The sequence below is a fragment of the Dasypus novemcinctus genome, chromosome 5 (assembly GCF_030445035.2).
Source record: "Dasypus novemcinctus isolate mDasNov1 chromosome 5, mDasNov1.1.hap2, whole genome shotgun sequence".
NCBI lineage: Eukaryota > Metazoa > Chordata > Mammalia > Cingulata > Dasypodidae > Dasypus > Dasypus novemcinctus.
This window is the reverse complement of record NC_080677.1, coordinates 109,347,057-109,373,663: the sequence shown is the minus strand read 5'-3', so window position 1 is coordinate 109,373,663 and position 26,607 is coordinate 109,347,057. Positions and strand designations below refer to the sequence as shown.

The 26,607-nt window shown below is 40.6% G+C and overlaps 2 protein-coding genes across 4 annotated transcripts in view; both read left to right on the top strand.

Moving 5' to 3' along the window:
- The first annotated feature begins 633 nt into the window (after positions 1-633).
- TSGA13 (testis specific 13) lies at positions 634-24,713 on the top strand. 2 transcript variants are annotated; one of them, XM_071215031.1, is made up of 9 exons: positions 634-722; positions 4,332-4,505; positions 4,643-4,756; positions 11,040-11,118; positions 13,616-13,687; positions 14,614-14,820; positions 20,040-20,182; positions 20,598-20,725; positions 24,357-24,713. In XM_071215031.1, exons 2-9 carry the CDS (start codon positions 4,483-4,485, stop codon positions 24,524-24,526), a joined length of 936 nt encoding a protein of 311 aa, XP_071071132.1. In that variant the 5' UTR covers positions 634-722; positions 4,332-4,482; the 3' UTR covers positions 24,527-24,713. The 2 variants fall into 2 exon arrangements, with proteins under 2 accessions (XP_071071132.1, XP_071071133.1); XM_071215032.1 differs by lacking the exon at positions 4,332-4,505 and having other exon boundaries at positions 658-722.
- Positions 24,714-24,830: 117 nt separating this feature from the next.
- COPG2 (COPI coat complex subunit gamma 2) overlaps positions 24,831-26,607 on the top strand; it is a 195,533-nt gene continuing 193,756 nt past the window's right edge. The window contains exons 1-2 of one of the 2 annotated variants that reach the window (XM_058297360.2): positions 24,831-24,996; positions 26,184-26,236. In XM_058297360.2, the coding sequence (XP_058153343.1) occupies positions 24,960-24,996; positions 26,184-26,236 (90 nt within the window). In that variant the 5' untranslated portion in view covers positions 24,831-24,959. Of the gene's footprint in view, positions 25,408-26,183; positions 26,237-26,607 lie in introns of both variants that reach the window. The other variant, XM_058297361.2, reaches the window with a different exon arrangement.

Here is a 26,607-nt window from a genome sequence, read left to right as displayed (position 1 = left end):
GGGTTTGAACTGCGGACCTCCCATGTGGTAGACGGACGCCCTAACCACTGGGCCAAGTCCGCTTCCCTAAATCCTGATTTTTGATCTAACATAAAGAAGAGTGACACAAAGATGTATAAAATTTGTATTTTCACTTTCAAGGAGATTACTGATTAGGATGCAGAAAAGACCTGCACATAAAAAAGTACAAGCAGAAATACAAGATACTACATGTTACATGCATTAAAAAAAAACAATGCCTAGGGTTTGGGGTTAGGTTGATCTGGAAAGCCTCTGAAGAGGAAAGACCAGAGTAGGACCATAAATAAGGAAGAAGTTTGAATGTTTGCAGACATTGGGAGAGTGTTTTAAGTATGGCAAATAAGAGAGAAATCCTGTGTTTGAGAAATGGTGTGAAAACACTGGCTAAGGTAGAGGTTGATTAAGGGATGATGAAAAGGTCAGAGTGTATAGAGAAGTCATTGGTTAGAAAAACTAATTGGGTCAGATCATAGCAGACTGGAATATCCAAATATCAGGTTAAGTATGTCTTTGTGCTTTTCAGTCTCTGTTGCCAACATAGAACACCTCAGCATTCTAGATTGCCTGATCATCACAAATCTCTTTCATCTCCTTCAGAATCAAGAGAAAAACATTAGGATATTTTCAAATGGATCATTTCCATACTGAGGAGTTTCTCCCTTCTTCCCTGAACTATGGCTGATATTCTGATGTCTTTAAAGGTATTGTATACCAGAGCTTTCCATTCTTATTTTTTTGTTTGTGTGAGTTTTCTTTTGGCCTAGGCTACAAACAAACAGCACAAAACCTGGACCTCCCAATTTGATGTCTCCTTCTTATTTTAGTTTCAATATATTCATGAAATGGACTCACAATTCTAGAAATATTAAAGGTAATAAAAGGGTGAAGAAAGCCCATAAGTCTATTTCCCTGTAAGAGAATTTTCAGCATGTAGCTCAATCTTGTCAGAAACCATAGCAATCATATTTAGAGTTCATGCCTAGACAATCAAACTAGACGTAAGCCCTAAACCACAGGTTCTTAACAAGGGGTCCATGAACTTGAATTGAAATTCAAAAAAACATTATTCTTGTGGGGGTGTATTGGTATGGGTGTGATATATTTATTAAATAATATTAAATAATACATGGGATAGTGTGGACTTAATAAGGAGTCCGTGGTTTTCACCTGGCAAAGGGGTCTGTAGAACAAAAAAGGTTAAGAACCCCTGCCCTAAACAGTCATCTTTCAACACTATCAATCCTCACACAGACCTTAACTCCAAACCAGTTGATTTCACAGGAATATGAGCTGGTAGGCTTTACCAAAGTTCTACCTAATTTCAGGGCCCCCCAAAACTAACCGCATTCTACCTATCTGTTTTTATTTCTTACTACATGAAACAAGAACAAGAACAACAAATAATTTCCCTCCAGATAGGCCACTTCACACAACATCCCGTAAGATCTGGCCCAAGCACCACACACTTTAGGAAATATCTTCCCAAAGACTCACTGGTCTTTCTTTTCTCTAAATGGTGGGTTCCACCTCATCAACATTTATCTACCGTTTGTAATTTTCTATATCAAACAGTGTAGCAACTCTCCTTCATTCCCTTATCCCCAATACATACACACAATTTTCCCAGCTTCTCAGGCTTAATCTATAGACAAGCATGGTCAGTTGAAAGGGAAGGGGAAATAATATATGGCTATTCCTCATCGTTCTCCAACTATTGCCACTTTCCCAGCCCCAATACTACTTTTTCCTCTACCCAATTATCTCTTTAACCTTTAGATTAAAGGCTGAGGAAAGCTTAAATCTGATCTGACTTTTCTCTGAAATGTAACCTGAGAGTGTGGCAGGGTTTGCTTTTTCAGTCCCTCAGGGCATGAGAAGGAGGGACATTGCTACCCTATAGGGGTGTTATAATCTCTCTTTTTTTGGGGGGGGTGTGACATAAGCTAGTCTGTAGGCTTCTCCACCTAGCTAGTTCATGAGGGGGAGGGAAAAGTCTTAGCCTGTCTCATAAGGAGCCTCAAGATGACCTTGAAAATAAGCAGGAAGCCAGAGCTGTGCATCTTTCCTCAGAGTACTGTCAAACTTCTTTACGAGGTGAAACATATTCAACTCTGGTTGGTGGAGGTTTAAATAGAACTTTGTTCTCTCATCAAAGAGTCAGATAAGTATCCCAAATCAGAATTAAGTGGCTCTCAGAATTATGATCTTAGCTAATTTTTCATGTGTGTTTGTCAATGTATGTGTACTGGGGCAAAGACGTGGAAGGAGAGCATCACAGTTTAGTATTGCCCATTCTTCAAGTACCCCTTCCCATAGCAAAGTCAACCCAACCCAGCCACCCACTCACTGGCCTACTCACATGAGAAAGTGGGCTTTTTAGCCCTCTATCCTTGGGTTCTGACAAGTTAACAATGAAAACTCTCTTTTAGCCAGGCTCTACTAACTACAAAGTGGAAGGGATGGGCATTGGGTCACTGAGTTAAGGTCAGAACAGATGCTGCTACAACCAATCTCCCTTCAGATTATCTGTGAGCAAACTGAGCTCACCATAGAGGCTCTTAGTCTTTTCAGAAAGACAATTGCAGCCTAGTTTCACGTTAGAAAAGCACATTTCTCCTGATAACATGGGTTGATATGGTTTTTACGTAATAATAAGCATGCATATTTGAGTCCTTTTTGAATCAGCTTCCATTACTAAAGGCCCTCATTTTCTGAGAAGAGTGCTAAGGCACTTGGAACAGATGGATATTGTATTTTTCCCAAATAGAATCTTTGTTTCACAAATTTATATTCCTTTTTTAAAAAAAATGTGATTTTTTTTTTATATCAAGCTACAAATTACTCAGTTAACACAAGATAATGAAGCTAGGGAAGTGTTGGATTCCTCTAGGTTCTTGGCTATGTCTCATAAAAGAATTTAAGAACATGCCAGTTTAGTTAGACCAGTAAAAAGGATTAGGAAATGGGTGAAAAGAACAGAGCTTGCTGAGAAATAGGAGAGGACAGAAATATGCACCAAGATTTGACACAAGTTACTCTAGGCCGACAATGAGATTTGGTTTGTGTGGTGACCTTTTAAGTTGTTAATTATTCCTCCCCTTGCTAATGCCAAGGGAAGGGGCTCCAGCTGTTATTGGTTACCCCATCAATGATGGAGGCCAATGGTGAAGCTGGTTGTGATATCTGAGGCCTCCCCTAACCCCAGAAAGAATGCCAACTGGGACGTCAAGGTCAAGGTCTCAGGAGGGTTTCACAGCCATATTGTCTGTCAGCCATGTTGTGGCTCACTGTCTCCTCTTTCCCTGTGCTAACCTGCCTCAGTAATAACTACAATAACAATAAACCCACTTTAGTCAGCGGTTACACCTCCTCAACCGCCTTATTTTTGTTCATTCCTCAATCTTGAGGGATTTGGGAAGATGTGCACTCTCCGCTTTAGGCTGAGAAAGGATGTAGATATTGTGGGGCAGAGGAATGGAATTGTTTTGCTTGTGGTTGGAGATATTCCTTGCTCTTGGGAGGGGCTCATTATTAGTTGTCAGTTTGTTAGTTGTCAGGGCAGCAGGCCCAAAGAACTGGAGAGTGGGAGCTGACTGCAAACTTGCTGGGTTTTAGGGTTCAGCCAGCATAGGAACAATCTGGAGGCCTTAAGTCTCAGAGAAATAAACTTAACAAGTAGAATAAAAATTATAGGTTGAAATGAAAGAAGTAGAATTATGGTTAGGGGATTTATAAATGAGTATAACAATATTATATTGGGGAAATAACTTTTAATATAGTCCCAGATAGAGCCTGCTGAATGGATGCCTATTTCATGTAGCCTTGTGGCTTGCCTATGGTGTCCAGACTTCACAAATTTCTTCCCTTATAAAAAGGGGTTTTAGAGAGCAGATGTAACTCAAGTGGTTGAGAACCTGCTTCGCACACGGGAGGCCCGGTTTCAGTCCCTGGTGCTTCCTAAAAACAAAAACAAACAACAAGCAAACAAATGAAAAAACCAACTCGGGGGAGCTGATGTATCTCACTGGTTGAGCACTGTCTTGCTGCATACAAAGTCCTGGGTTCAATTTCCTGCCCCAGTAGAATGTCACCTTTAAAGCCTTTGGTTAATTCCATTTAACAAATGAGGAAATTGAGGCCCCAGGAAATGAATATATTAGCATATATTTGTCACTATCATTTCACATTTAATAATCACTACTCCTCCTTCCCCATTTAACTACTAATTTCTTGTGGGGAAGGGTCATCACATCTTGTGTGTTTTCTACATCCACAACAGCACCTATCAGTCTTCTTTTTTTCCCACACAGGACTAAGGACGGGGCTGGGCACAGAGAATGTACTAAGGAAAGAATGCTTGGATTGAATTGAACCCTACAGAATGTGGACTATTTAGAGGCATCACGTTTGGCCTCTGGGTGATTACCTGCATTGGGTTGACCCACTTAGCAGTGAACAGCAATGGGCCAAAAGAGACAGGCCAAGTATGTAGCCTTTTTTGCCCAAATAAGTTATAAATATCACTTATTCTAACATTTTGTAGCCTATAAAGCACTTTGAGCAGTACCAGTCACAGAACAGACCCTCATTAAACACATTTTGATTGACTGACTGTCCCCAGATCAAAAACCAGAACTTTGTCCATGTTTCATCAAGGAACAAAAGTAGCTTTGCCAAGAGGAAAGCACCAGGCCGTCCAAGATGGGCACTCATGTGTTGACAAAACACATTCCAGGTAACTCTATGCTTTACCATTGGCCTTAAAGAAGAGTATTTGGGTCCTGTGCTACTTTTTAGATATCAAAGTACTGCTATAAAGATTATATTATACCATTAATTATTAGATAATGTAAGGTAATAGGACACATCAAAAGAACACAAACTTTTAAGATGTTCAGTTGGGATGAATTTATTTTGGACTATCCACATTATGTCACCTGCTTCCTTTGTGACCATTTTTAGGACCTCTGACTTGAGATAGGGTGCAGGTGGTGCACAGAAGCTAGACATATGTTAGGATTTGATCCTAGATTTGGGACTTTTTTTGTACCATGCTATAGCCAGCAGACCTACCAACTACATGACGGGCTATTTCTACTTTCCTTATTTTGGTCCTTACTCTGCCACCTTCTTTTTTTTTTTTTTTTAATTTATGGAAGTATATTTTTACCAGATTTTATCAAGGTTCTTTGACTATGCTGCAGAAATGAATTTCATGAGCATGTTGGGTAAGTTAGACCAGGAATTATTCAGGTAGAGAGGGAAGAGAAATGAGAGAAAATAATAGATCAGGGGTCCCAGGTAGAGAGGAAGGGGCTGAAAAGTGATAAAGAGGGCTGACTTACAGACTACAATTTCCCATTACAAGTTATAAATGCCCAGGTTTTACTTGCATGGCCACATGGCAGAGGGAAAATGGCAAGAGCCATGCACAGAGGGCAGGAACGGGTCCACAGATGAGAGAGCGCATGAGACAGAGAACTTAGACCAGGCGCCTGACTTTCAAACTGTTAATTATTCCACCCCTTTGCTAATAGCAAGGGAGGCGTCCCAGCTGTTTATTGTTTTGATTGCTTATTTCTCCCATCAATCTCCCATAAGGGCCCAATGATAAAGTCCTTGGGGAATATCCCTGGCTTCTCCTGGCTTCTCGAGAAAGTCGTCTTCTGAGTAGCAGAATCTTGGGGAGGGTTTTCCAGCAGCCATTTGTGGGTTATTGATGTCCATGTGGACTCTCGCCAGGTTCCAGATCCATCTGTTGATTCCCTATCTTACTAGCCGGCTTCAATATCACTCATACATCAACATACATAAACAATAAGTATATAGTAATAGTTGTGAACTTCAAAAACAAACGTATATAACATCATGCAGGACTCTTATAACTCACCTTACCACCAATACCTTGCATTGTTGTTAAACATTTTTAACTAACAAAGAAAGAACACTGTCAAAATAGTACTACTAACCGAAGTATTTTCCCCCAACACGCCCTATTATTATCTTTACATCATTTATATATGAACATACATAAACAATAAGTGTATAGTAAAAGTTGTGAACTTACAAAGCAAAGATGCATAACATCATACAAGGGTCCCATACATTAACCCTCCACCAATATCTTGCATTTGTGAGATGTTATTACAAATTATGAAAGAATGTTGTCAAAATCTTACTACTAATTATAGTCCTTATCTTACATTTGGTGTATTTTCCCCCAACCCACCCTATTATTATTTTTTAAATATATTTTTTATGACAGCAGTTGTAAACTTATAAAACAATCATGCACATGTGCGGAATTCCCAAAAAACACCCCTCTATCAACAAACCACACTGTGGTGGAACTTTTGTTACAGATAAGATAGTATCACCTGATTGTTACCATGTCCATGGTGTACATTTGGCACACATTTTCCATACTTCCCCATTATTAACACAGTACATCTTTGGCACAGATGCAAGAATATTATATTATTACTGGTTACCACAGCCCATAATTTACTCCAGTTGTATTTTTCCCATGCTTTTCCACATTCCCACCACCCTGCGATAGTGATGTACATTTGCTCTAGCTAACAAAGTACACTCTTGCATCTCTAACATCAACCACAATTCTCATCCACCTCTTGGTTTACTGTGCTATTCAGTTCCTCGATTATTCTCTAGCATTCTGTCAATTAGCATTTAGATACCTAGACTACCATTTGCAGTCACATCTCCATTTATAAACTAGCTGTTACTCACTGTGTGTTACCATCCACTCTATACATTTCCACACTTATATGGTAAAGCTAATTGAAACTCCTACATACGTTAAACATCAGAGGTCCATCTCAGTCCTCCTTATCTCCCTTAAGAATCCACTACCTATTACTAGGTCTTGAAGATATTTTCCTACAATTTCTTCTAGGAGCTTTATGGTTCTTGCTTGTATTTTTAGGGTTTTGATCCATTTTGAGTTAATTTTTGTATAAGGTGCGAGACAGTGGTCCTCTTTCCTTCTTTTGGCTATGGATATCCAGTTATTTCAGCACCATTTGCTGAATGGACTGTTCTGCCCAAGCTGTGTGGGTTTGACAGGCTATTCAAAAATCACTTGACCATACATGTGAGGGTCAGTTTCTGAACCATCAATTTGGTTCCATTGGTCTATGTGTCTATCTTAATGCCAGTAGCATTCTGCTTTTACAACTATAGTTAGGTAATATGAGTTAAAGTCTGGAGATGAGGGTTCACTTTTCACTTTTAAGATGTTTCTGGCTATTCAGGACCTGTTGCCCTTCCAAATAAATTTGATAATCATGTTTTCAATTTTTCAGAAAAAATGCTGGTGGACTTTTTATCAGGATTGCATTGAATCTATATATCAATGTGAGTGGAACTGACATCTTACTGATATTCAGTCTTCCAATCTGTGAGCATGGAATGTTCTTCCAGTTATTTAGGCCTTTTTAAATTTCTTTTAACATTGACTTGCAGTTTTCTGAATGTAAGTGCTTTACATCATTGGTTAAGTTTATTCTTGACTATTTGAGTTTTAGCTGTCATATTTTATTTTCACCAATTTTTTGGTACTTTTAGTTATTTTTATTGATATAATCTTCATTTCTAGACTCCCTTTCAGGCCTCTCTCTCTTGTCTTTTCTTTTCAGGCTCCAGCACACCCTTTAGTATTTTCTGAAAATCTGGTCTCTTGGTTGGAAATTCTCTCAGTTTCTGTTTATCTGTGAATATTCTAATCTCGCCCTCATTTTTGATGACAATCTTGCCAGATATGATTCTTGTCTGGAAGTTTTTCTCTTGTAGTATCTTAAATACATCATACCACTGTCTTCTTGCCTCCATGGTTTCTGGTGAGAAATCACTGCTTAATCTTATTGGGTATCCATTATACATTATGCATTGCTTTTCTCTTGCTGCTCTCAGAACTCTTTGTCTTCGGCATTTGACATTCTGATGAGTAGGTGTGTTGGAGTTGGTCTATTCAGATTGTTTCAGATGGGAGTACATTGTGTTTCTTGGTCATGGATATCCACATCCTTTAATAGGGTTGGGAAATTTTCCACCATTATTCTTCAAAAATTCCTTCTGCCCCTTTTCCTTTCTCTTCTCTTTTTGGGACACCCATGACATGTATGTGTGTATGTCTTCTGCTATCATTTAGTTCCCTGAAACCTTGTTCAAATTTTCCCACTCTTTTCTTCATCTGTTATTTTGTATGTTCACTTTCAGAGGCCTTTTCTTCAAGCCCACCAATCCTTTCTCATGCCTCCTCAAATCTGCTATTATACGATTTCAATGTTTTTAAAATTTCATTTATTATACCTTTCATTCCCATAAGATTTGCTATTTTTCTATATATGCTTTCAAATTCTTCTTTGTGCTCATCCAATGTCTTCTTAATATCCTTAATCTCTTTAGCCATCTCATTGAATTTATTAAGGATATTTGGACATCTATGATTATTTCTCTCAACTCCTTTATGTCACCTGGAGGCTTATATCTTATCTTGTTCCTTTAACTGGCCATATGTTCCTGTTTCTTGGTGTGGATAGTAATTTTTTGTTGGTGTCTTGGCATCTGGCTCACTAGGGTATTTACTCTGGGTGCAGTATTTCTCTTTAGTTTAGGCTTCCTGCCTTTCTCCCTTGCTGGTTGTGCAGTAGTAGCCAAGGATGTAGTTGGTAACATAACTTGAGTCAGTGGACACTCAAGCTGCCCTAATTGCCCCAGATACGGATGTAGCTTCTCCCAACTTTCTCCTTTGCTGAGGTAGAGACAGTCACAGCTGTGTGAATAACGCAAGTCATGCAAGCCTCGGTTGTCATTGCCCAGAGAGACTGATGAAGCTTCCTCCTCCTTTCTCCAAGCCTGGGATGGGGATGGAGCTGCAGGTGTGGGCAGCAATCTATGTAGGGCGGGTCCTCAATGATTGCAGTTGCCCCAGTAGACTTCTGATTATTCAGTCTGTGCCAGCCAAATGTACCTGCAATTACCTGGATAGGCTGGCGCAGGGCCCACCAGCCTCCTCCCTGCCAGAGGTGGGGCTGAAGCCTAGGCTAGGGCTGCAGGCCCATCTGGGTGAAAGAAACTGGTTCCTACCATCACTGTGATTTTCAGTCAGCCTGGCTACTTCTCATGCTGGGGGCAGAGGCAAAATGGTAGCCACTGGCCTTTCTGCAACCTGGACAGGTTCATACTCTAGCTGTTCCTAGGGCTATACTCCAGCCAGCTGAATTCACCAATCAGTAGCTGAAGCTGGTGCCCAACTGTCTCTTCCTCCCTTGTTTTGGGAAGTGGAGCTTTCAATTCCAGCTATAGAACAGTTCCTAAGATGGCTTGTGTCTCCAGTAGAGGATGGGCACTGGTCTTCATGGCTTGGAGCACTCTACTTCCTGCAGATGGGCTCTCTCTTCCTTCCATTCCTTCAAGGATGTTGCAGGATGCTCTTCTGGTCTCCTGGAGTTTCCAAACAGGTGCTTCAGCTAGCTCTGGGTGTTTACTAACTGCCCTGTAGCAGGAGCTGACTCTAGAAGATCCTTACTCCCCGCCATCTTGCTAATTCTGCCACCTTCATTTTTAAAGGAAAGAAGTCTAATTCGTGTGTTTGCAGAATCCAACCTCATTTACAGCTGGTTTAACCCTTAAAATGGAACTCTCTCCAAGGAAAAAGCAGGTCATTTATTTTCATCATTAACTCAATCTTAGCCAATAAGCATCTTTCACTATGTTCCCACAATAAATGTGTTTAATAAAAAACATTCAGTGAGTCTAAAATACTTGTAAATATTGTGATTTCTCTCCATTCTCCTCTTTTCCCCCCAAGGAAAATGGTATCTGGTGGTGGATGGTAAAGTACATGAAAGAGCAGTATATGAGAATATTTGCCATTGATGATTATTTTTACTTCCCTAGGAAATTAACATTTTAGATGTGGTTAAGAAGATGAGGGGGCCATAATCCAAGCATGGTCAATAAGATTTGGAAATTCAGCTGTAAAGTTCCACTAGCTATATTCCTTCTCACGGAGACCAGTGCTTATCATTGGTGAAGTCAAGGCCATCTTCATTTGTATTGAGAGATGGCAAGTAAAGAACAGTAGGTGTTCTTTAGGGGTATCGTGAGGGTCCAGCTGCCCATAAGAATGCTCTTAAGCAGTCTACCAAAGCACTTCTTTAAGTAGTCTAAAACCCTATTGTTAGTGGAATGCTCTGGATTTTGGGTTTCTAGGTTCTTGGCTTCATCACAAGAAAGAATTCATAGATGTGCCAATTTAATGAGGCCAGTAAAAGGGTTTATTGAGAAATTAAGAAAAAGGAAAAAGTAAATACCCGAGGCATGGGTACAGGCATGCTACAGGGTGAGATGCTCAACATGGGGTCCCGTAGTAGGTCTTTTAAGGCCTTTCCTCCTGCCCCCTCCCCATATAAAGGTGGGATCTCAGCTATTTGCTGTTTTGATTAGTTGCTTTTCTACCTTCACTCGTTAGCTTTCAGGGAACCAATAGGGAGGCCTTTCTGTTTGGATTTATCAGAGCTTCTTTTGAGCCTGGGCATTTCAAATGGGACCTTGTGACCAGGGTCTTGCCTGACTTTTCGAGTGTAATGGTTATGGCTTTGTTCTCAAGCATTTGCCTTCCTCAGTGGGTTTCCAGGTGGGGTCTTGGCTATGGTCTGATCAGTGGGGTCTCAAATGTTAAGGCTTTGTTCTGATCAGCCGCCTTACCTCGTTTCCTATAATAACCTGCCTCACTATTTTAGAAGAAATTAGCTCTCCAGATGTCATCATAATGGTCCCAATTGCTTAACGCTTCAAGTTGAGGTTTTGTTTTCTCCCAGCAGGCAGTTAGATAATGCATCCTATTCTTTGCTACCATGCATGTTCAAATAATGATCATATAAATTGGGCTACTTCTAAGTCAGACTTCCAAACATTGTTGAGGGTTTGAGAACATGCAGAAATCTAGGCCTCTGAGTCAGAAAATGCAACTGGCTGTTCTACTTCTTTTTCAGGTTTCATGATAACAAACCAAAGACTTCAGGAGTCAAATCACCTAAAGTTGCAAAAGGAATAGCTATCGATAGTGAAGAGGTGAGGAACATTAGCAAATGGTCATTTGTAATCTTTCTTTGGAGTTGCTTAGGGCACTTCATAAGCTGGGTCTCACAAACTACCCATTGGAAAGCAAAATGGGATCAATGTTTATATATGGAGCCAGGACAATTTATCTAATTTCTTGAAAGGGAAATAGACATATTGAAGAGAAGAGAGGGGGATACACCAGTAACAAATGAGGGCATGTATCTCAGGAACCAGAAGTCTATCTTGGGACATGAGGGAGTGTGAAACTCCAACGTACCTAGACTTTGCTGCTGTATCTTGCAGCAAAACTCTAAATTGGTTGTTTTCCCAGGTTTATTATATTTGTGTAAATTTTCCAGGACAACTTTTATGTTATAAAAGTTATGTTATGGAGATAGTACAATTCAACATACCAAAACTAAAAACACATTCCAATTGGACAGTCTTCTGGGCTTAGTTAATTACTAGAGACTAATTTGGAATAGAGATGCAATACCTCAGAAAATTACAGGAGTAAAAACATTTTCCCCAAGGACTTCCCCCCTAAAAACATGTATTTTAAAATCTATAAAAGAAAAATGTCTTCACGCCTTTCCCCTACATACATTTCTCCTAGACTTCTATGATTCTAAATATATAATACATGTTATATCTGTGAAGCAGGTTTTCATAATATATTTTGAACACTTAGACTTCAGTTTTCCAAAAGGTAGTAAAAATTAAATTTTCCTGTCTTTGTATTTGTCCTATATTTCATACCATCCTCTCTAAAAGAATGCATGGAGTAACTGTTATTCTACCTCCTGGTCCTTTCCCATCCCTCCAAAATTGCCAATGCCTGTCATTTTCCTCCTAGAGCATAATAACATCTCTCCACCTCTACTGCTGTATCATTCTGTACCATTCTTAATACTTCCCTCTTCTCCCTTCACCTTCTAGTTTTATTTACCCTTTCAGAGCATGGTCCCTTTCCTCTGTACTTCTTCACCACCTCCTTGGAGGAGGGCAACCTTTAGAAATGCTGATCCGAAGATTGGATGTGTTCCCTTTCTCCCATCCCTTTTCTGAGTTCTTATTTTGCCAAACCCAAAGAGCTTTCATCTCCTTGTGCTCTTACTCTCTTTGGTTCATCCCTGTATAGCCTGGCAAGAGGATAGGCAACAATGCAGGGGGCAGCAGGAGTGGAATGAAGAAGTTTGGCTCCTCTAGTACCAAATGTGCCACTTAAACAAGGCACAAATAATTGGCATTACCACCAGCTTAAAAATTAATTTCAGAGGAGCAGGTATGGCTCAGTGGTTGAGCACCTGCTTCCCATGAATGAGGTTCTGGGTTCAATCCTTGGTACCTCCTTTAAAAAAATAAATGAGTTATTTAAAAAATTAATTTCACTTAATTGTGGCAACATTTCTGGAAGAATCATATACTGCAGAAATACCCCAAAATGCAAAAGACACAGTTTCTTCCTCTTTCCTCTTTGAGTAAAGACAGAACCCTTCTACTCACAACCCTAAAATTATTGCCCTTTTGTAACTTGCTTTTCTTCTTAAAGATTTTCCTCTATGTTGATATTCAGCCTGATTTTACTCTGATAGAAAATGAAAAGGCAGAAGAAAGGAGTGTGCTGCCTTGGAATGATTGCCCCGGTCTCAATGGTGATGCCCTTTGTTTACGTCAGTCTCTAACACTTTTTCTGACATTTCTTAAGGCTGTCCACATTGCAGTTTACAAGTTTCGCTGGCAGGATGTCTCAGAACCCAGTCTTCCTCACTGAAACCCACACTCTTGAAACTCAGAGTGATACTGAGCAAAAGTGGGTTCTTTTCTCCTGATGAGTCTTTAAAGTCAATTTCTGAGATAACAGAGTTTAAAGAGAGGAAAAGTTTATTGGTTGTGCACGCAAAGGATTTCAGTCACCTTAGATAGCCCCAAAACTGCCTTCCTGATCTGCAGATGTTCTAATATTTTATAACATCAGGGTGTTAATGAATAATTGGGGTGGAACTGGACACAAGTTCCTTCATTAATAAATGAGGGGGTTGAGCAAGCTGGGGGTGGACCTTAACCAGGCAGAGTTACAAAGTTACAATCAGTTTAGGAGATCAAGCTTCTGAGATTGGAAAGTCAGAGTAGAAGTCAGTTGCAAGGGTTTCCATATGCATATTAAACAGAGGAGGGTGGAGCGGTTACCAACCCAACAGTAAGCATACGAAGGGTGAGCTTAAGTCTAGAGTAACCAGAAACAGGGGTGGAACCACTCTAGTCAGCTTCAGCAATTTCAGGTATTAACCTTTTGCTATTTTATAATATAAAGTTATCTATATAATGATTTAATAATCATGACTATTAATTCTTAACCCTCAGTTACAACGTATAAAACACGAAGCATAATGTCCTTCTCACTTAATTTAAACCTGAGACCAGTTTTTAGTACGGTGATGCGAGTCATTGAGTACTGTATAGGAAGGATGCAACTTGAAACCACTAATTTTGTTATTGTTTCTAGATGTTTGATGCAGGTGGGCAATCAAAATTTGTTCCAGCAAACCTTCAGCATTACATGGTCCATCCAAATTTGGTAGGTGGAATAAAACACTTCCCCTAGATCTCCAAAGACAAGTTTCAGCAGCAGTGCCGAGGCCCACTGCTAAATGTCCAAGTACCCCTAACTTCGGGGTGTGTATTCTGAGGAAAGGAAGGCAGAGGGGTTCTTTGGGATGCTCTATCCAAAGCAGCTCTGGGAATAGTGGTGATAAGAGGGAATGTGGGGTGGGGGTGCTGGGAAGATGGTGGTCCCTATAGCTTAACATTTTTTTTTTCATTTGGTAAAACATATTTATGATAAGAGATATTATTTCTCTCCCTTTCCCTTTCTCCCTCTCTAACCCTTTGCCCTCCTCCTATTGGCAGAAAAGTAAATTCAGCGAGACTGCCCTTTTCCCATCCATACCTTAAACGTCACACTGTCTTTGGTAACTGTTTTCCCTTTTTAAGGTTGTGCTTATCATGCGTTTTAACGGGCTTGTGCCTACATAGAAACCTTGCTGGATGGGAGGCTATAGATAAGACTTGCCTTGGCCTCTGCATACTACTGAAGAACTCCTTGAGTAAGGAGGTTTGGTCCCTGGTAGTTTTCCTTCTCTTCCTCAGAGAGAGTTGTAGAGAAAACCTCAGCTAGGTTTTGCCATATAGAAAACTAGTGGCATTTTCAGTTTCTTTTACTATATTGGACACTATGTTATGCTTTTCTTAGAAGAATTTAGTCATCTTGCTCCTTTTATTCTGGAAATCTTTCAAGCCCATTAGTCTACTTGTAAGAAATACTCAGGAGGAAAAAAAGGCATGGAGAGCTTTAGACTTTTCTGATAAACAAATTTTGGAGTTGATTTATCCACACTATCCTCTCTCCCTACCCCGAAGAGGTAAAAGATTAGCCCATTGATTGGTTACTCTTTTCTACATCTAATCCCTCTGTCTCTTCTGGAAACCCTTCTGTCTGCTCAGGCCCAGTACTATGAGTCTTCAAAGCCTACTGCGCTGCAGATATTCCTGGCTCGAAACAGGAGAATCACAAGCTTCATGTTAAAAGTAACTGAGTATGATCAGGATAAGACCTTACTGATCATGACTAACAACCCACCTCCTTGCCCAACTGACCAACATGGAAAGGACTTCACACCAAAATTCTTTCCCAAGGAGTTACTGCTCGAGGTAATGGCCCATGGGAAGTTTTCTGGCACCCTAAGTATGGAGCATAAAGAGTTAAAGGTTGGTTGGGAGAAGGGAGACAACTTAACAGGGAGAATGGTATTCAGGAATTCACCTCTTCTTTTTATTCCAAGTCATCTGCATTACAAAACAGAATCTAGAGAGCCGGAGAAATACTCAGAGTTCTACAAGCCTGGTCTTAAAACCTCAATGCAGGAAGAAAATGAGGTCTTAATTGGAAGTTATCCCTCTTCAGCTGAAGATATTTAGTTTGTAATTAACTAAGGTTAAACCATCCATTGGCTTCCTAGTTGAAAATAAAGTCGTAAAAGATGAATCAATAAATTAGGAATAAGAAACAAATGAATATCTAAATAGGAAAGGGATAAAGGGTTATGCTTTACATCCGTGGCTCATGGGTGCCAGGAAAAGGAAAAAGGAACAGAGCAGGGAATTTACTATCACAGCAGCCACATACGTATTGCTCTGTTATAAACTATACAAGTTCAAATTACATTCAATAAACAATTACTGAACATACACTAATAAAGATATTATGAGATGATTTCTTTCTTGAAGGACAGATAAGATTATATAAAATTAATCATAATATATAAGAATATATATATATATAGATAAGAAGAATATGCCAGAAACAGAAATAATAAAAAGTAGAGACCATATCTCTCTCTGTTGGGGGTAAAAGTGATAGTCAGGGAAGACTTTTCAGAGGAGGTATCACCTGACAAAAGAAAAGGAGAATATTCTAATCAGAGGAAAGTGCAAAGGGATAGAGTATAAGAAAAATGATGTGCATACAGGGAAATTTAAGAGAGTAAATGGCAGGAAATAAAAGGTTATCATAAAACTTTCATTTTAGAAAGACCATTTTGAAGGTTGAGAGGAGGTACACTAGTGGTGAAAGAGATGAAAACCAGAAAGATTAGTTATGATATAAATGTCAAGGTGTGAGATACTGAAAACTTGAACTAAATCAGAAGCAGAGGAAGTAAAGAAAATTTATTTGAGATATTTAGGAATCAGGATCCAAAAAGGACCCTGACAGCCTTGAGAAAGGACCTAATTAATGAAAAGAAATTAAATGAGTGAAAGTGCAAACAAATTTAATTATAATAGAAATTTGATGCTAAGAGTGGGATTAGGCAAATTAGATCCTTATAATAAAGTGGTGAATTTGCAATTAATTTTTGCTTAGTTGCTAGAGGGAGGACAGTGAAAGAGACCTCTTTAAACGTAAGATAAAACGTTCATATTCAATGGTATATTCTGCCAGAGGAGTTAATTGCCCATTATCTCTTGGGTCTCGGATTTTGTGGCCTTTGAAGGTAAGCTTTTTAGGATATTGCCAGAGAGTAATTTTAATAGGATACATAATATATGAACAAAAGCAGTCAATGGTTGGCGCTTCTCATGGAAGTTGGCAATATACATTGAGAGAAGGATTAATACCAAGCCAGGATTGCCTTGCTTAAGGTGGAGAAGGAAATACATGGCTATCATGTAATCTTGGTTCAGGAAGAACTCTCTTCCAACAGCTAGTGCTTTGTGAGCCCTCAAGATCAGGTGCAGGACTTGACCATATTCATCAGCAAATTATGATATTAACCATTTTGCATTAATGGACAGAATTAAGGCTCTAGTTGTCAAAGACTGGCATCATGGTATTTTTAGGGCGCTATCTGGAACAAGCCCAGGAAGATGGAAATGTCCAATAGCTATGGTGCCTCTTTAATATTCATACTGTATCTCTTCCTTCTTTTGCTGGACAAATGTGGCAATCTCTCCTGAGTCTAGGATCATATGCATGAAAAGAATCCTTCTGGGGGAAACGGACTTTGGCCCAGTGGTTAGGGCGTCCGTCTACCACATGGGAGGTCCGCGGTTCAAACCCCGGGCCTCCTTGACCCGTGTGGAGCTGGCCATGCGCAGTGCTGATGCGCGCAAGGAGTGCCGTGCCACGCAAAGGTGTCCCCTGCGTGGGGGAGCCCCACGCTCAAGGAGTGCGCCCGTGAGGAAAGCCGCCCAGCGTGAAAAGAAAAAGCAGCCTGCCCAGGAATGGCGCCGCCCACACTTCCCATGCCGCTGACGACAACAGAAGCGGACAAAGAACAAGACGCAGCAAATAGACACCAAGAACAGACAACCAGGAGAGGGGGGGAAATAAAATAAATAAATAAATCTTTAAAAAAAAAAAACAAAACGAATCCTTCTGCTATGCTGAGGCATGTTCATACATAAGAAGAATGTGGGTACAAGTAGTCAAGTTGTGAAATGAACCAGGCATGTCTGTGAGAGTGATTGTATACTCACAGACTCTTCTCAGTGAAACTGACCCAGTCACAGTCTCCTGATGAAGGGGATGCCCTAAGAGGTCCTACTTTGTACAATTTGATCTTGTCCTTTACTACTAGCTGGGATCAGAGGAGAACAATGGACAACAGAACAAGTAAAGGCAAAGTCATAGGATGGATAGTGACCTGTGGTATAAATTGGTAACCCCCTCCCAACCTCAAAAGACAAAAACCAATCCCAGATATAAACCAATCAACCAACCAATCAACAATCAAAATTCCTGAGCCAATGAGATTCTTGCTTTCAGACATCTGAATTGAGAGATGAAAAGATTCAGGCAGTGGGAATTGAAGCTGAAAGGATTAGAGAGAATATAGAAAGGAGCCATAATAGAATCAAACCATGAGAAAAGAAAAATAGAGTAGGGACCAAAGAAGTACAGTAGGAGCAGATTGTAGTTGTGAGGATTAGCAATATATAAGCAGAAGTCAACTTTAGGAAAACATATATACAGAGTTAAGGTATGGAGTAAGCAAGGTAGGGAGAGAAGAAGGAAGCATGCAGAAGAGAGTAGAAAAATGTATGCAGTACTAGGTGCCCATAGCTAGTGCTGTCTTTGATTCCAAATAACTTTTCCATTCCTGTTTTTCTACTTTGAGGACGATTTCTGCTAAGATTTATGCTTTTTTGGGGGGGCCATATTGTTTAGCTATATCTTAGTTCCCATGCACATATGCTCTTGCAGTAAAACCCCTATTATTTGAGGTAACTTAAATGGGCTCCTGTTCTCCAAACTGGGAGAGTGAGAACTAGTTCAGAATTAGAAAGACATGATTCAGCAGCAGCAAGTTTTTGTTTTGTTTTTTGTTTTTAAGGCCTTAAAGTTTTGGCAGGAAAAGCTCAATATGTGTCAGTTTGGTCTTTTTTGTTGTTAGTGTTATTCATTCACTCTTCGTTCTTTCATTTGGCAAATATTTATTGAGCACCTATTTTGTGCCAGTCTCTGTTCTGGGTGCTAGGTTATACCAGTGACTAAGCCAAAGACTTTGCCCTAATGAAGCTTATCTCTACTTAGGTAGACAGAGCATAAGCAGGTAAGTAATCACACAGGTAATGTATAATGTGATTAAGTGCCATGACAAAGCAGTATAAGGGGATAGAGCATGATAGGGTGAAATTGCATTTGAGGTAGCATATTTAGGGAAGGCTCCCAGAAGAGGCAATAAGATTTGAATAGAGATTTTAATGGGATGAGGGGATATGCCATGCAATTATGACACCTGGCATACTGTTTTCATTTCAGGTTGCCACACATTAGGAGGAATATAAATTGTAACTTATTCAAATGAGATAAATCAGGAGAATTAGGGAAACCAAAATCATGTCATATGAAGAAAAGTTCAAGATATTGGCAATGTTTAGCCTGGAAAAGAGAAAACTTGGAAGGAATGTAATGGACAGTTCCAAATTTTTAAAGTACTCTTATGAGAGAGGGCTAGGTTTGTCCTGTTTAGAGTAGAGCAGGAAAGTAAGAGGCAGATAGTTATTGACTGATCAAAGATGAAGTCATTTAGGGTTTTTAGGTATAGGAAGATTAACCAGTAGATAGCAATATTGTAGAAGAGATATGAATAGTTAGACTAGATGACCTTTAAGATTCTTTATGAAAGTCTTTGATTCCAAGACATTTAATAATGATGAAATTATTACCTCACAAAATATCCCATTTCATAGACAGTTTGGCAGTGCCTCAGAAAGTTAAATATAGAATTACCATATGACCCAGCAATCCCACTACTAGGTATATACCCAAAAGAACTGAAAACAGGGACTCAAACAGATATATTCAAGCCGATGTTCATAGCAGCATTATTCACAATTGCCAGTAGATGGAAGCAACCCAAGTGTCCACCAAGCGATGAATAGATAAACAAAATGTGGTATATACATATAATGGAATATTATTCAGCTCTAAAAATGAATGAAGTTTCAGTACATGCAAAAACATGGATGAACCTTGAGGACATCAGGTTGAGTGAAATAAGTCAGACACAAAAGGACAAATATTGTGTGATCTAATTGATATGAAATTATTAGAAAAATAATTTCTATCTAGAGATAGAATCTAGAATACAGGTTACCAAGGGGCAGAATGGGGTCAGGAATATTGAGTTAAGGTTTAAAATGTACATGATTTCTATTTGGGATAATGGAAAAGTTTTGGTTTTAGATGATGATGGCAGCACAATATTGTGTTATTTATAGCACTGAATTATATATTTGAATGTGGTTAAAAGGGGAAATTTTGGATTGTATGCATGTTACTGGAATACATTTTTAAAAAATTCATGGAACTGCAAAACACATACAATGAATGCTAAGTTAAACCATGAACTATAGTTAATAGTACAATTATAAAAATATACTTTCATCAATTGTAACAAATGTACCACACCAATGCAAGGTGTTAAATAAAGGGTGACATATGGGAATGCTGTATTTTATGCACGATTTTTCTGTATACCCACAAATTCTCTTTAAAAAAAACCAAAACACCCCATTCCATTGCCTTTTCACTGCAGGTAGAGAGTGGCATATGGATGAGGCAGCTTCTCTGAGAAAGCAAAGTAGAGCCCCATGGATCCACTTCCCAAATTGGTTTCCCAAGCAATTCATTGGCTGAATCCTCAAAAATGCCATTCAATCAATTACTTAGGAAACTGACCAAGCTTTGGACAAATCATCTGGCAATGAAACAGATAGGAACTAGCCCACTCAAGAAAAGGCTTTCTCTTGTTCTGGTTTCTGAGTTTCCACTTCACTATCTGACATGTTTTGTTGCATCATTTTAAGGGAATTGGAACTTAGTCCAGGTACTCCCTCATTTGCTGCTCTTCCCTCTGCTACAGGACAGTCAGTATCAGCACAAACCCACTGAAACCTTCTGTCTGCCCCTGATGCCTCAAAAAGAAAAGTTAAGACCTGAGCTGAAACCAACCTTCCCTGTGACAATGTTGGACAATTCTACATCCAAGGGAGAACAATGGTTTAGGTGAAATGCTCTTCATTTACTCATTTTCTTTTTTCATTCATGTTACTCTTTTCAATATAATTTAATACTTTTTGATTGCAGGAAATATGCACAACTGTATAACAGTAAGACACAGCTTCCTTACGTGACCCCCAACCTCATGCTCTAATGAAAGAGAAACAGTAATGCAAGGCAGACCAGATTATAGCTAATTTGGAGAAAAGAAAGGTTTCAGAGTTCCTCCAAAGGTTTTACAGTGCTAAATTTTAGAGCATCCCTTGCTAAAGAACAGTACTTTCGCTCTGAACCAATCAATACCCTGTAGTCATTGTCCCTTCTTCTCTCCCCAGAATCATAAGAATGTAGCTGATTGTAAAGTTACTGGTTCCATTGACCCCATCCCCTAGGATCTACTAAATGAGCTTTCTTTGTTAAGGTTTTCCACCAACGAGGACTTCAAGAGTGAAGGGAAGTATTCAAAGCTGTATGCTATGAGAAAACAGAGCAAAATGTACCCTCAGCTCACCTTTGTTCCAGTCTGTAAAAGAGATATGAGGAAAGATGGTAAGCTCCTCTCTTTAAAGCAATGGTTTACTGGGTTGAGATGTGGGCAGGAGGTAGAACCTATGGGGCCTAGAGATATAGGAAAATCAGCATCTCATGGTGATCTTGAAGCCTATTTTTTCCTTGTAGCATGGAGCTAGGAACTGAAGGTGCTCAAGTGGTGGTAGGCTTTGGACCCTGGTTATAGTCTCAGGCTTCGAGAAAGCTGTTGCATACTGTTTATCAAACTATATTACCTACATTTTAATAGGTTTTAACATATCAATGTATTATTTATTCCATTACTTAGTACTTTTTTTAAGGATTTTTTTCTTGATTCTTGTCCTAAGCAATACTGTAGGTTTGGCATCATAGGTCTGACATATTAATTATATGCTTTTTTCCAACACACATTAAATCAAATTCATAATAAATTAAAAAATGTTTATCTAGGTATCACCTAAAACCATTCAGTGGTGTACATATCACATTTTGGGGGAACTGAACCAGAAGAGTCAAAGGATAAGTTATGAGTCTCAGATTCACAGTCTTTTTGGGGTAAGGGGAGGGCATTGGGTGGAAAGGGTTTGTGATAAGGTTGTGTGAAAGAAGATGCAACAAGGATGGTCCTCACATATTACTATTTCAACTTTTTTTTTTTTTTGGAGGGGGGGATAACTAATAGGCCTTGGATACCTGCCAAGCACCGGTAATAGAACTTTCAACACATGAAATAGATAAACCAGATCATGAAGGGTCTTGTATGTTATGTAAATAAGGGCTTGGGTTTTATGCAGTAGGCAACTGAGACCCACTGAAGGATTTCAGATACTGAATACATATTTACTAGAAGAATGATTGATGGGTTTCCAGACCTCACCAATTTATGACTTCAAGATAAAGTCCATTATTTCGTACTGGATCTCTCAAACAATTTCTGAGACTCCCTAAGGCAAAACTATCTTAATGATGACCTAACACCTTTTCCTGCTTTTCTCAGTGTACACAGTCACTGTTCCAAAGGTCTGAGTCACAGTGTACCATTGCTTACTGGCTTCTTCAGGCCTCTCTGTTCCTTCTGTTTGCCACTGCACCCCATCCTCAACCACTTTCTCTTTTAACTTACCTGTATACAACTAAAAGCAAGCTGTAGTCTTAAAATTTCATGGGTATGGAGAAAACTTAGAGAATAGCAGTGAGTGATTTATCTTGCATTAAAGGGACTACTCTTAGACTCAGTGTCAAACCCAACCTCAGTTCCTTTGTATTTCCCAGCAGGCTTTCAGCACATTTCCTGTTCTTGGGACTCTCCTAGTTATGCCTAGGTTCCTGTGACCCTTTTCCCAAGAAAGAGGAAGAGGTTTTTCCCCAAAGCCTGATTATTTTCAGTCCCAGAACAAATGACAGTGTTCTATCCACTTCTTTCAAGGGGAACTCCATCTGGGAAGTATGATCTGGATTTCATAAGCTAGATAAGGCAAACATATTGATGGTACATTTAGTAAAATCTGAGTTAAATCTTAGATAATACCATTTAGGATATCAACAATTTAGCTTAAATCCATACTTGGGGGAAAGTATTTCTCTATTTTTGCAAGGTCACACTCTTATTACATCCAATTTACATTCAAAACAGAACACTTAGTATCTCAGTCTGCAGGATCTATTAGATTTATGGTGACTTTACAGTTTCCCTAAAGAAAAATGAGTGCATACTTGCCTTACTTATTTACCTAATGGGCCCATTATAGTGCTTTTCCTAAACAAAGACAATCTGTGCAAAGTTGAACTAGTCTCTACTTCTAGAAAAGAGATTGCTAGCAAACCATGTTTACCAGGCATGCAAATAAAGATTACATAGAGAACTGTTTAGATGGGGGCTGGGAAGTCTGGTGAGGAAGCTGTCCAAAAGACAGATGATGAGAACCTGTACTAAGGTGATAGCTGTAGAGATAAACGGTAGAGATCAAAGGGGGATATTTAAAAGGCATAGTGCAACAAAAAATGGGGGAGGCCCTTTCAATTAAGAGGTGGAGTGGGCATCTAGTGATGGAGTTGCGCCAAAGGTCAGTGGTGGAGAAGTGTGCAAACCGCTGAGGGATCTGTGGGTGGCGGGTGGAATGAAGGAGACTTTGGAGCAGCATTTGGAGGACACAATGTAGAATCCATTCATTGTTGGAGTCCTTTGCACAGATTCACAAGGACTTAACCTGGGTTGTCGTGGGACCTTGTAGGATGAGCATGCTGGGGTGATATCTGTTCTAGTCCAGCAAGCAGCTAAGCTAACCTCTGACCCCACGGATACTCCTGTGGTATGTTTAGAATCAGCTAATGGGAATATTATGATCCAGAAACATGATGGCATCACAGTGGCAGTGAACAAAATTGCCTCCTGATGCCTTGTACCAGTTCTCCAGCCTGTTACAGGGACTCAATCCTACCTGTTAATTATCTTACAGTACTATTAAAGCTTCAGTGGTAGGCAATTCATTTAATATGCATCGGGCATTTTTCTATTTATTTTACGGTAAGCTGCTTTTTGACACTCTATGGATTGACCTATTGAAATATTGGTAAGAAAGGATCATATTTTGAAGCAGCAGGTCCAGGTCACTTTGTATACAGAATTTTTGTTCAATAAATCTGGTTGAAGAAAAAAAAAAAAGAGGTGGAGTGGGCATCACCATCCCAGAGTTCTCAGGATTGGGAATAAAATATGGACTAGAGTGGACTTACTTGTATTCTACTATTGAATTATTTTGACTCTATCAATGAAAGAAATTATACCACTGATGTGGAGACAGTGGCCACTGGAGTTGCTGAAGGCAGGGAGAGGGAAAAAGAGGGGTAATATTGGGGCATTTTCAGGACTTGGAGTTGTCCTGAATGGTATTGCAGGGACAGATGCAGGACATTATATATCCTGCCCTAATCCACTGAATGGACTGGGAAAGAATCTAAACTACAAAGCAAACTATAATCCACGCTGTGTAGCAGTGCTCCAAAATGTATTCATCAAATGCAATGAATATACCACACTAATGAAAGAAGTCGTTGACGTAGGAAAAGTGGGGGTGTGGAGAGTGGGGTATATGGGAATCTCCTGTATCTTTTAATGTAATATTTTGCGATCAATGTATCTTAAAAAAAAAAAAAAAAGTGGGGGAGGGTCTGGTGGAAGAAAATCCACAATGGAAGTTTCCAAAGAACCGCAGAAATTGAAAGAGAATCTAGATAAAAAGTGATGTCACTGAAGCCAAAGATAGAAAATTTTCTTACACTCTCAGACAAAAGAACTGGAAACCAACATATACTTTAGGAAAAGGCTGAAAGAATCATGAATATACAGGTGAACGCGTATTAACCTAGTAAGAGTTGCATAAGGTCGATATGCTTGAAGATGGGATAATTTCAAAGGGGAGGAATAGAACAAGAAGTCTAAACTGCCAGTGTGTTTAACCTAGGTTTTTGATGAAGTGAAGGAATCCAGAATTACAAAGACTGGGAGAGGTAGTCTACAGTCCGAAATCTACCGCTTCGCTAAGAGTAAGGGCCAGCTTTCTGGCCCATCCAAGTCTCTCTCATGCTTCACATTCCTTGTAGACCCTCCGGAAATCCGATTCACCTAAAGGTGCCCTTTGCTTTGTTGCAGTTTCCAAAGAGTCAGACAGTGATATTCCGACTTCCAAGGTGATTTGGGAACCACTAACACTTTCATCGCTCCTGGAACAGAAGCCCACCAGAACCGTGCCAGGGAACCGCTCCTTCCTCAACGGAAGGGTCCAGCAGTGGATTATACAAACTGCCACTGCCACTAAGTGAAGAACTCTTCAAGCCCCCCCACCGCGCACTCCAGAGACTGAGGGGGCCTACAAAGACGCCACCGAGGGCATGCTAACTCAAAAAAAATCACATTCCTGTCCGTTCCGAGCGCGGGCTACCGGGTCGCTGACAAGGTGGGCGGCGGCTAGCCCCTAGCTCCAACTTCTCGGGCTCCGGCGGGGACGCCCGCCCCTCGCCCCGCCTCCGGCCGCCTGGGAAGGGGGAGGGGGCGTGGCTGCGGGCCGGGTCGGGTTGGGGAGAAGAGCGGCCTCTGACAGCTTGGACGGGAGGGCGGGCCTTCTCCTGGAGTGACGGGAGAGCAGCCCAACAGGCTTGAGATCACGGGGCCGGCCTTCCTGCAGCCTCTTCCGCTCGCCGGCTGCGGCGCCTTGATCGGTTGCGGTGGGGTTTGGGCGCTGGGAAGTCGTCCAAGATGATTAAAAAATTCGACAAGAAGGACGAGGAGTCTGGTACGCCCCGGGCTTCTTACGGCCTCCGTCACCGTCGGGGGGAAGGGCCTTCCTCCGCCTCCCGCCACCTGCTTTCTGGGACTGCGAACCTGGGGGCGTGGGTACCCGTGTGAGAGGGGCCGGAGTTGGAGCCCAGCCTCTCCCCGCGGCTCCCGCCGGAGAGCCCTGCCAGTAGCCCCTCCCCCGGGCGCCGGAGCCTCCCCTTTGGTGGCGGAGTCGCGCGCTCGCTGCCCTGGAGCCCGCTCGCATCCTTGTGCGCGGTTGGCTGCCGGTGCGCCCCTCGGAATTCTCAGCGGCCCCGCCCGCGAGTGCTCGACTCCCTGCGGCGAAGCCCCTCAGAGTCTCCTCCGCCGTGCTCCGCGGGCTCGAGTTGCCAGGAGAGGGGGCGGGCCATGGCAGGTGGCGGAAGGAGTGAGTGTGCGCGTTTGAGAGGCTGGGGGTGCTGGTAGTTTTGGGCCCAGAGTCGAGCACCTTGTTTTTGGGTCTGGGATCGACTGCACAGTGTGTGTATCTGAAGCCTGAGGTGCTTTACACCGTGTAGTCTTCCCTGGGACCTTTCCTGTGTCCGCTTCCCAGGACCAAGACAGTCGCATAGTACACAGCTCACTCCATGCTCTGGCACCCAGAAATGAGTTTGGTCTTGGTACCGGTTTTTGATCCAGTGGAAACGCGAAAGAAGCCAAGCCACTTCAAAACCAATATATTCAGTGTTGGATATCCGCTCTTAACAAAGCATGGTAGAGGGCTGGGTTAGCTAACCTTCATAGACCCTTCCAGTTTTAAAATTTATATGATTCTCTATTAAATGATTCGTTTCTGTCTCTCAGTAAATGTTTTAAGTAAATAAAGTAGTGCTTGTCTTAGGGAGCTCAAAGGGCTCTACCATACTCTCAGTCTTGTGAAATTGATAGATATTTGTCACATTCATGTAAAAATAGGGCAAGGAAAGAAGACACTTTCTACAAAAGAGAAGTCCAGTATCCTTCAGTAGAGCAAAGCAGAGCTAGTCAGAATCAAAATAATAATATTCTATTTATGTGCACATTAGTAACGATTTTCACTGCGATATTCAAGTGATCGCCTCTTAGGTTAAAGGTGCGATTTCCCAAGTACTTAATTTATCCTCCTGTCAAATGTAAGTTTGTGTAGGACAGTTATTAAAGACTTTTTTTTTCTTTATCATGTAGGTAGTGGCTCCAATCCTTTTCAACACCTAGAGAAGAGTGCTGTCTTACAGGAGGTATGGCTTAGAACTGTATTGTGCTCCTTCTTACCTATTCTGTTTTAGAATGGTGGGTATATAACCCCTCGGATATTGTGACCAGGACATCCAAAATAAGACGGAACTGGGGATTGTAACTGAGTTCACAGATTTTAGACTTGAAGGAAAAGCAAGAGGTTATTTGGCATGGGAGAGTCTGGAGCTTATTGAAATGCACAGGGTTGCAGGTTCTGCTACATGTTGGGAATTTAAAATAAAATGTCAGAAGTGTTTGGAGCAAGGTTATTGAAGGAAGTTATAGGTATTAAGCTTGTTGTAGCCATATGAAGTAAACATTGTGATTCTTACTTAATGAATAAAGCTCATAAAGTTAAGTAGTTGACCTAAAT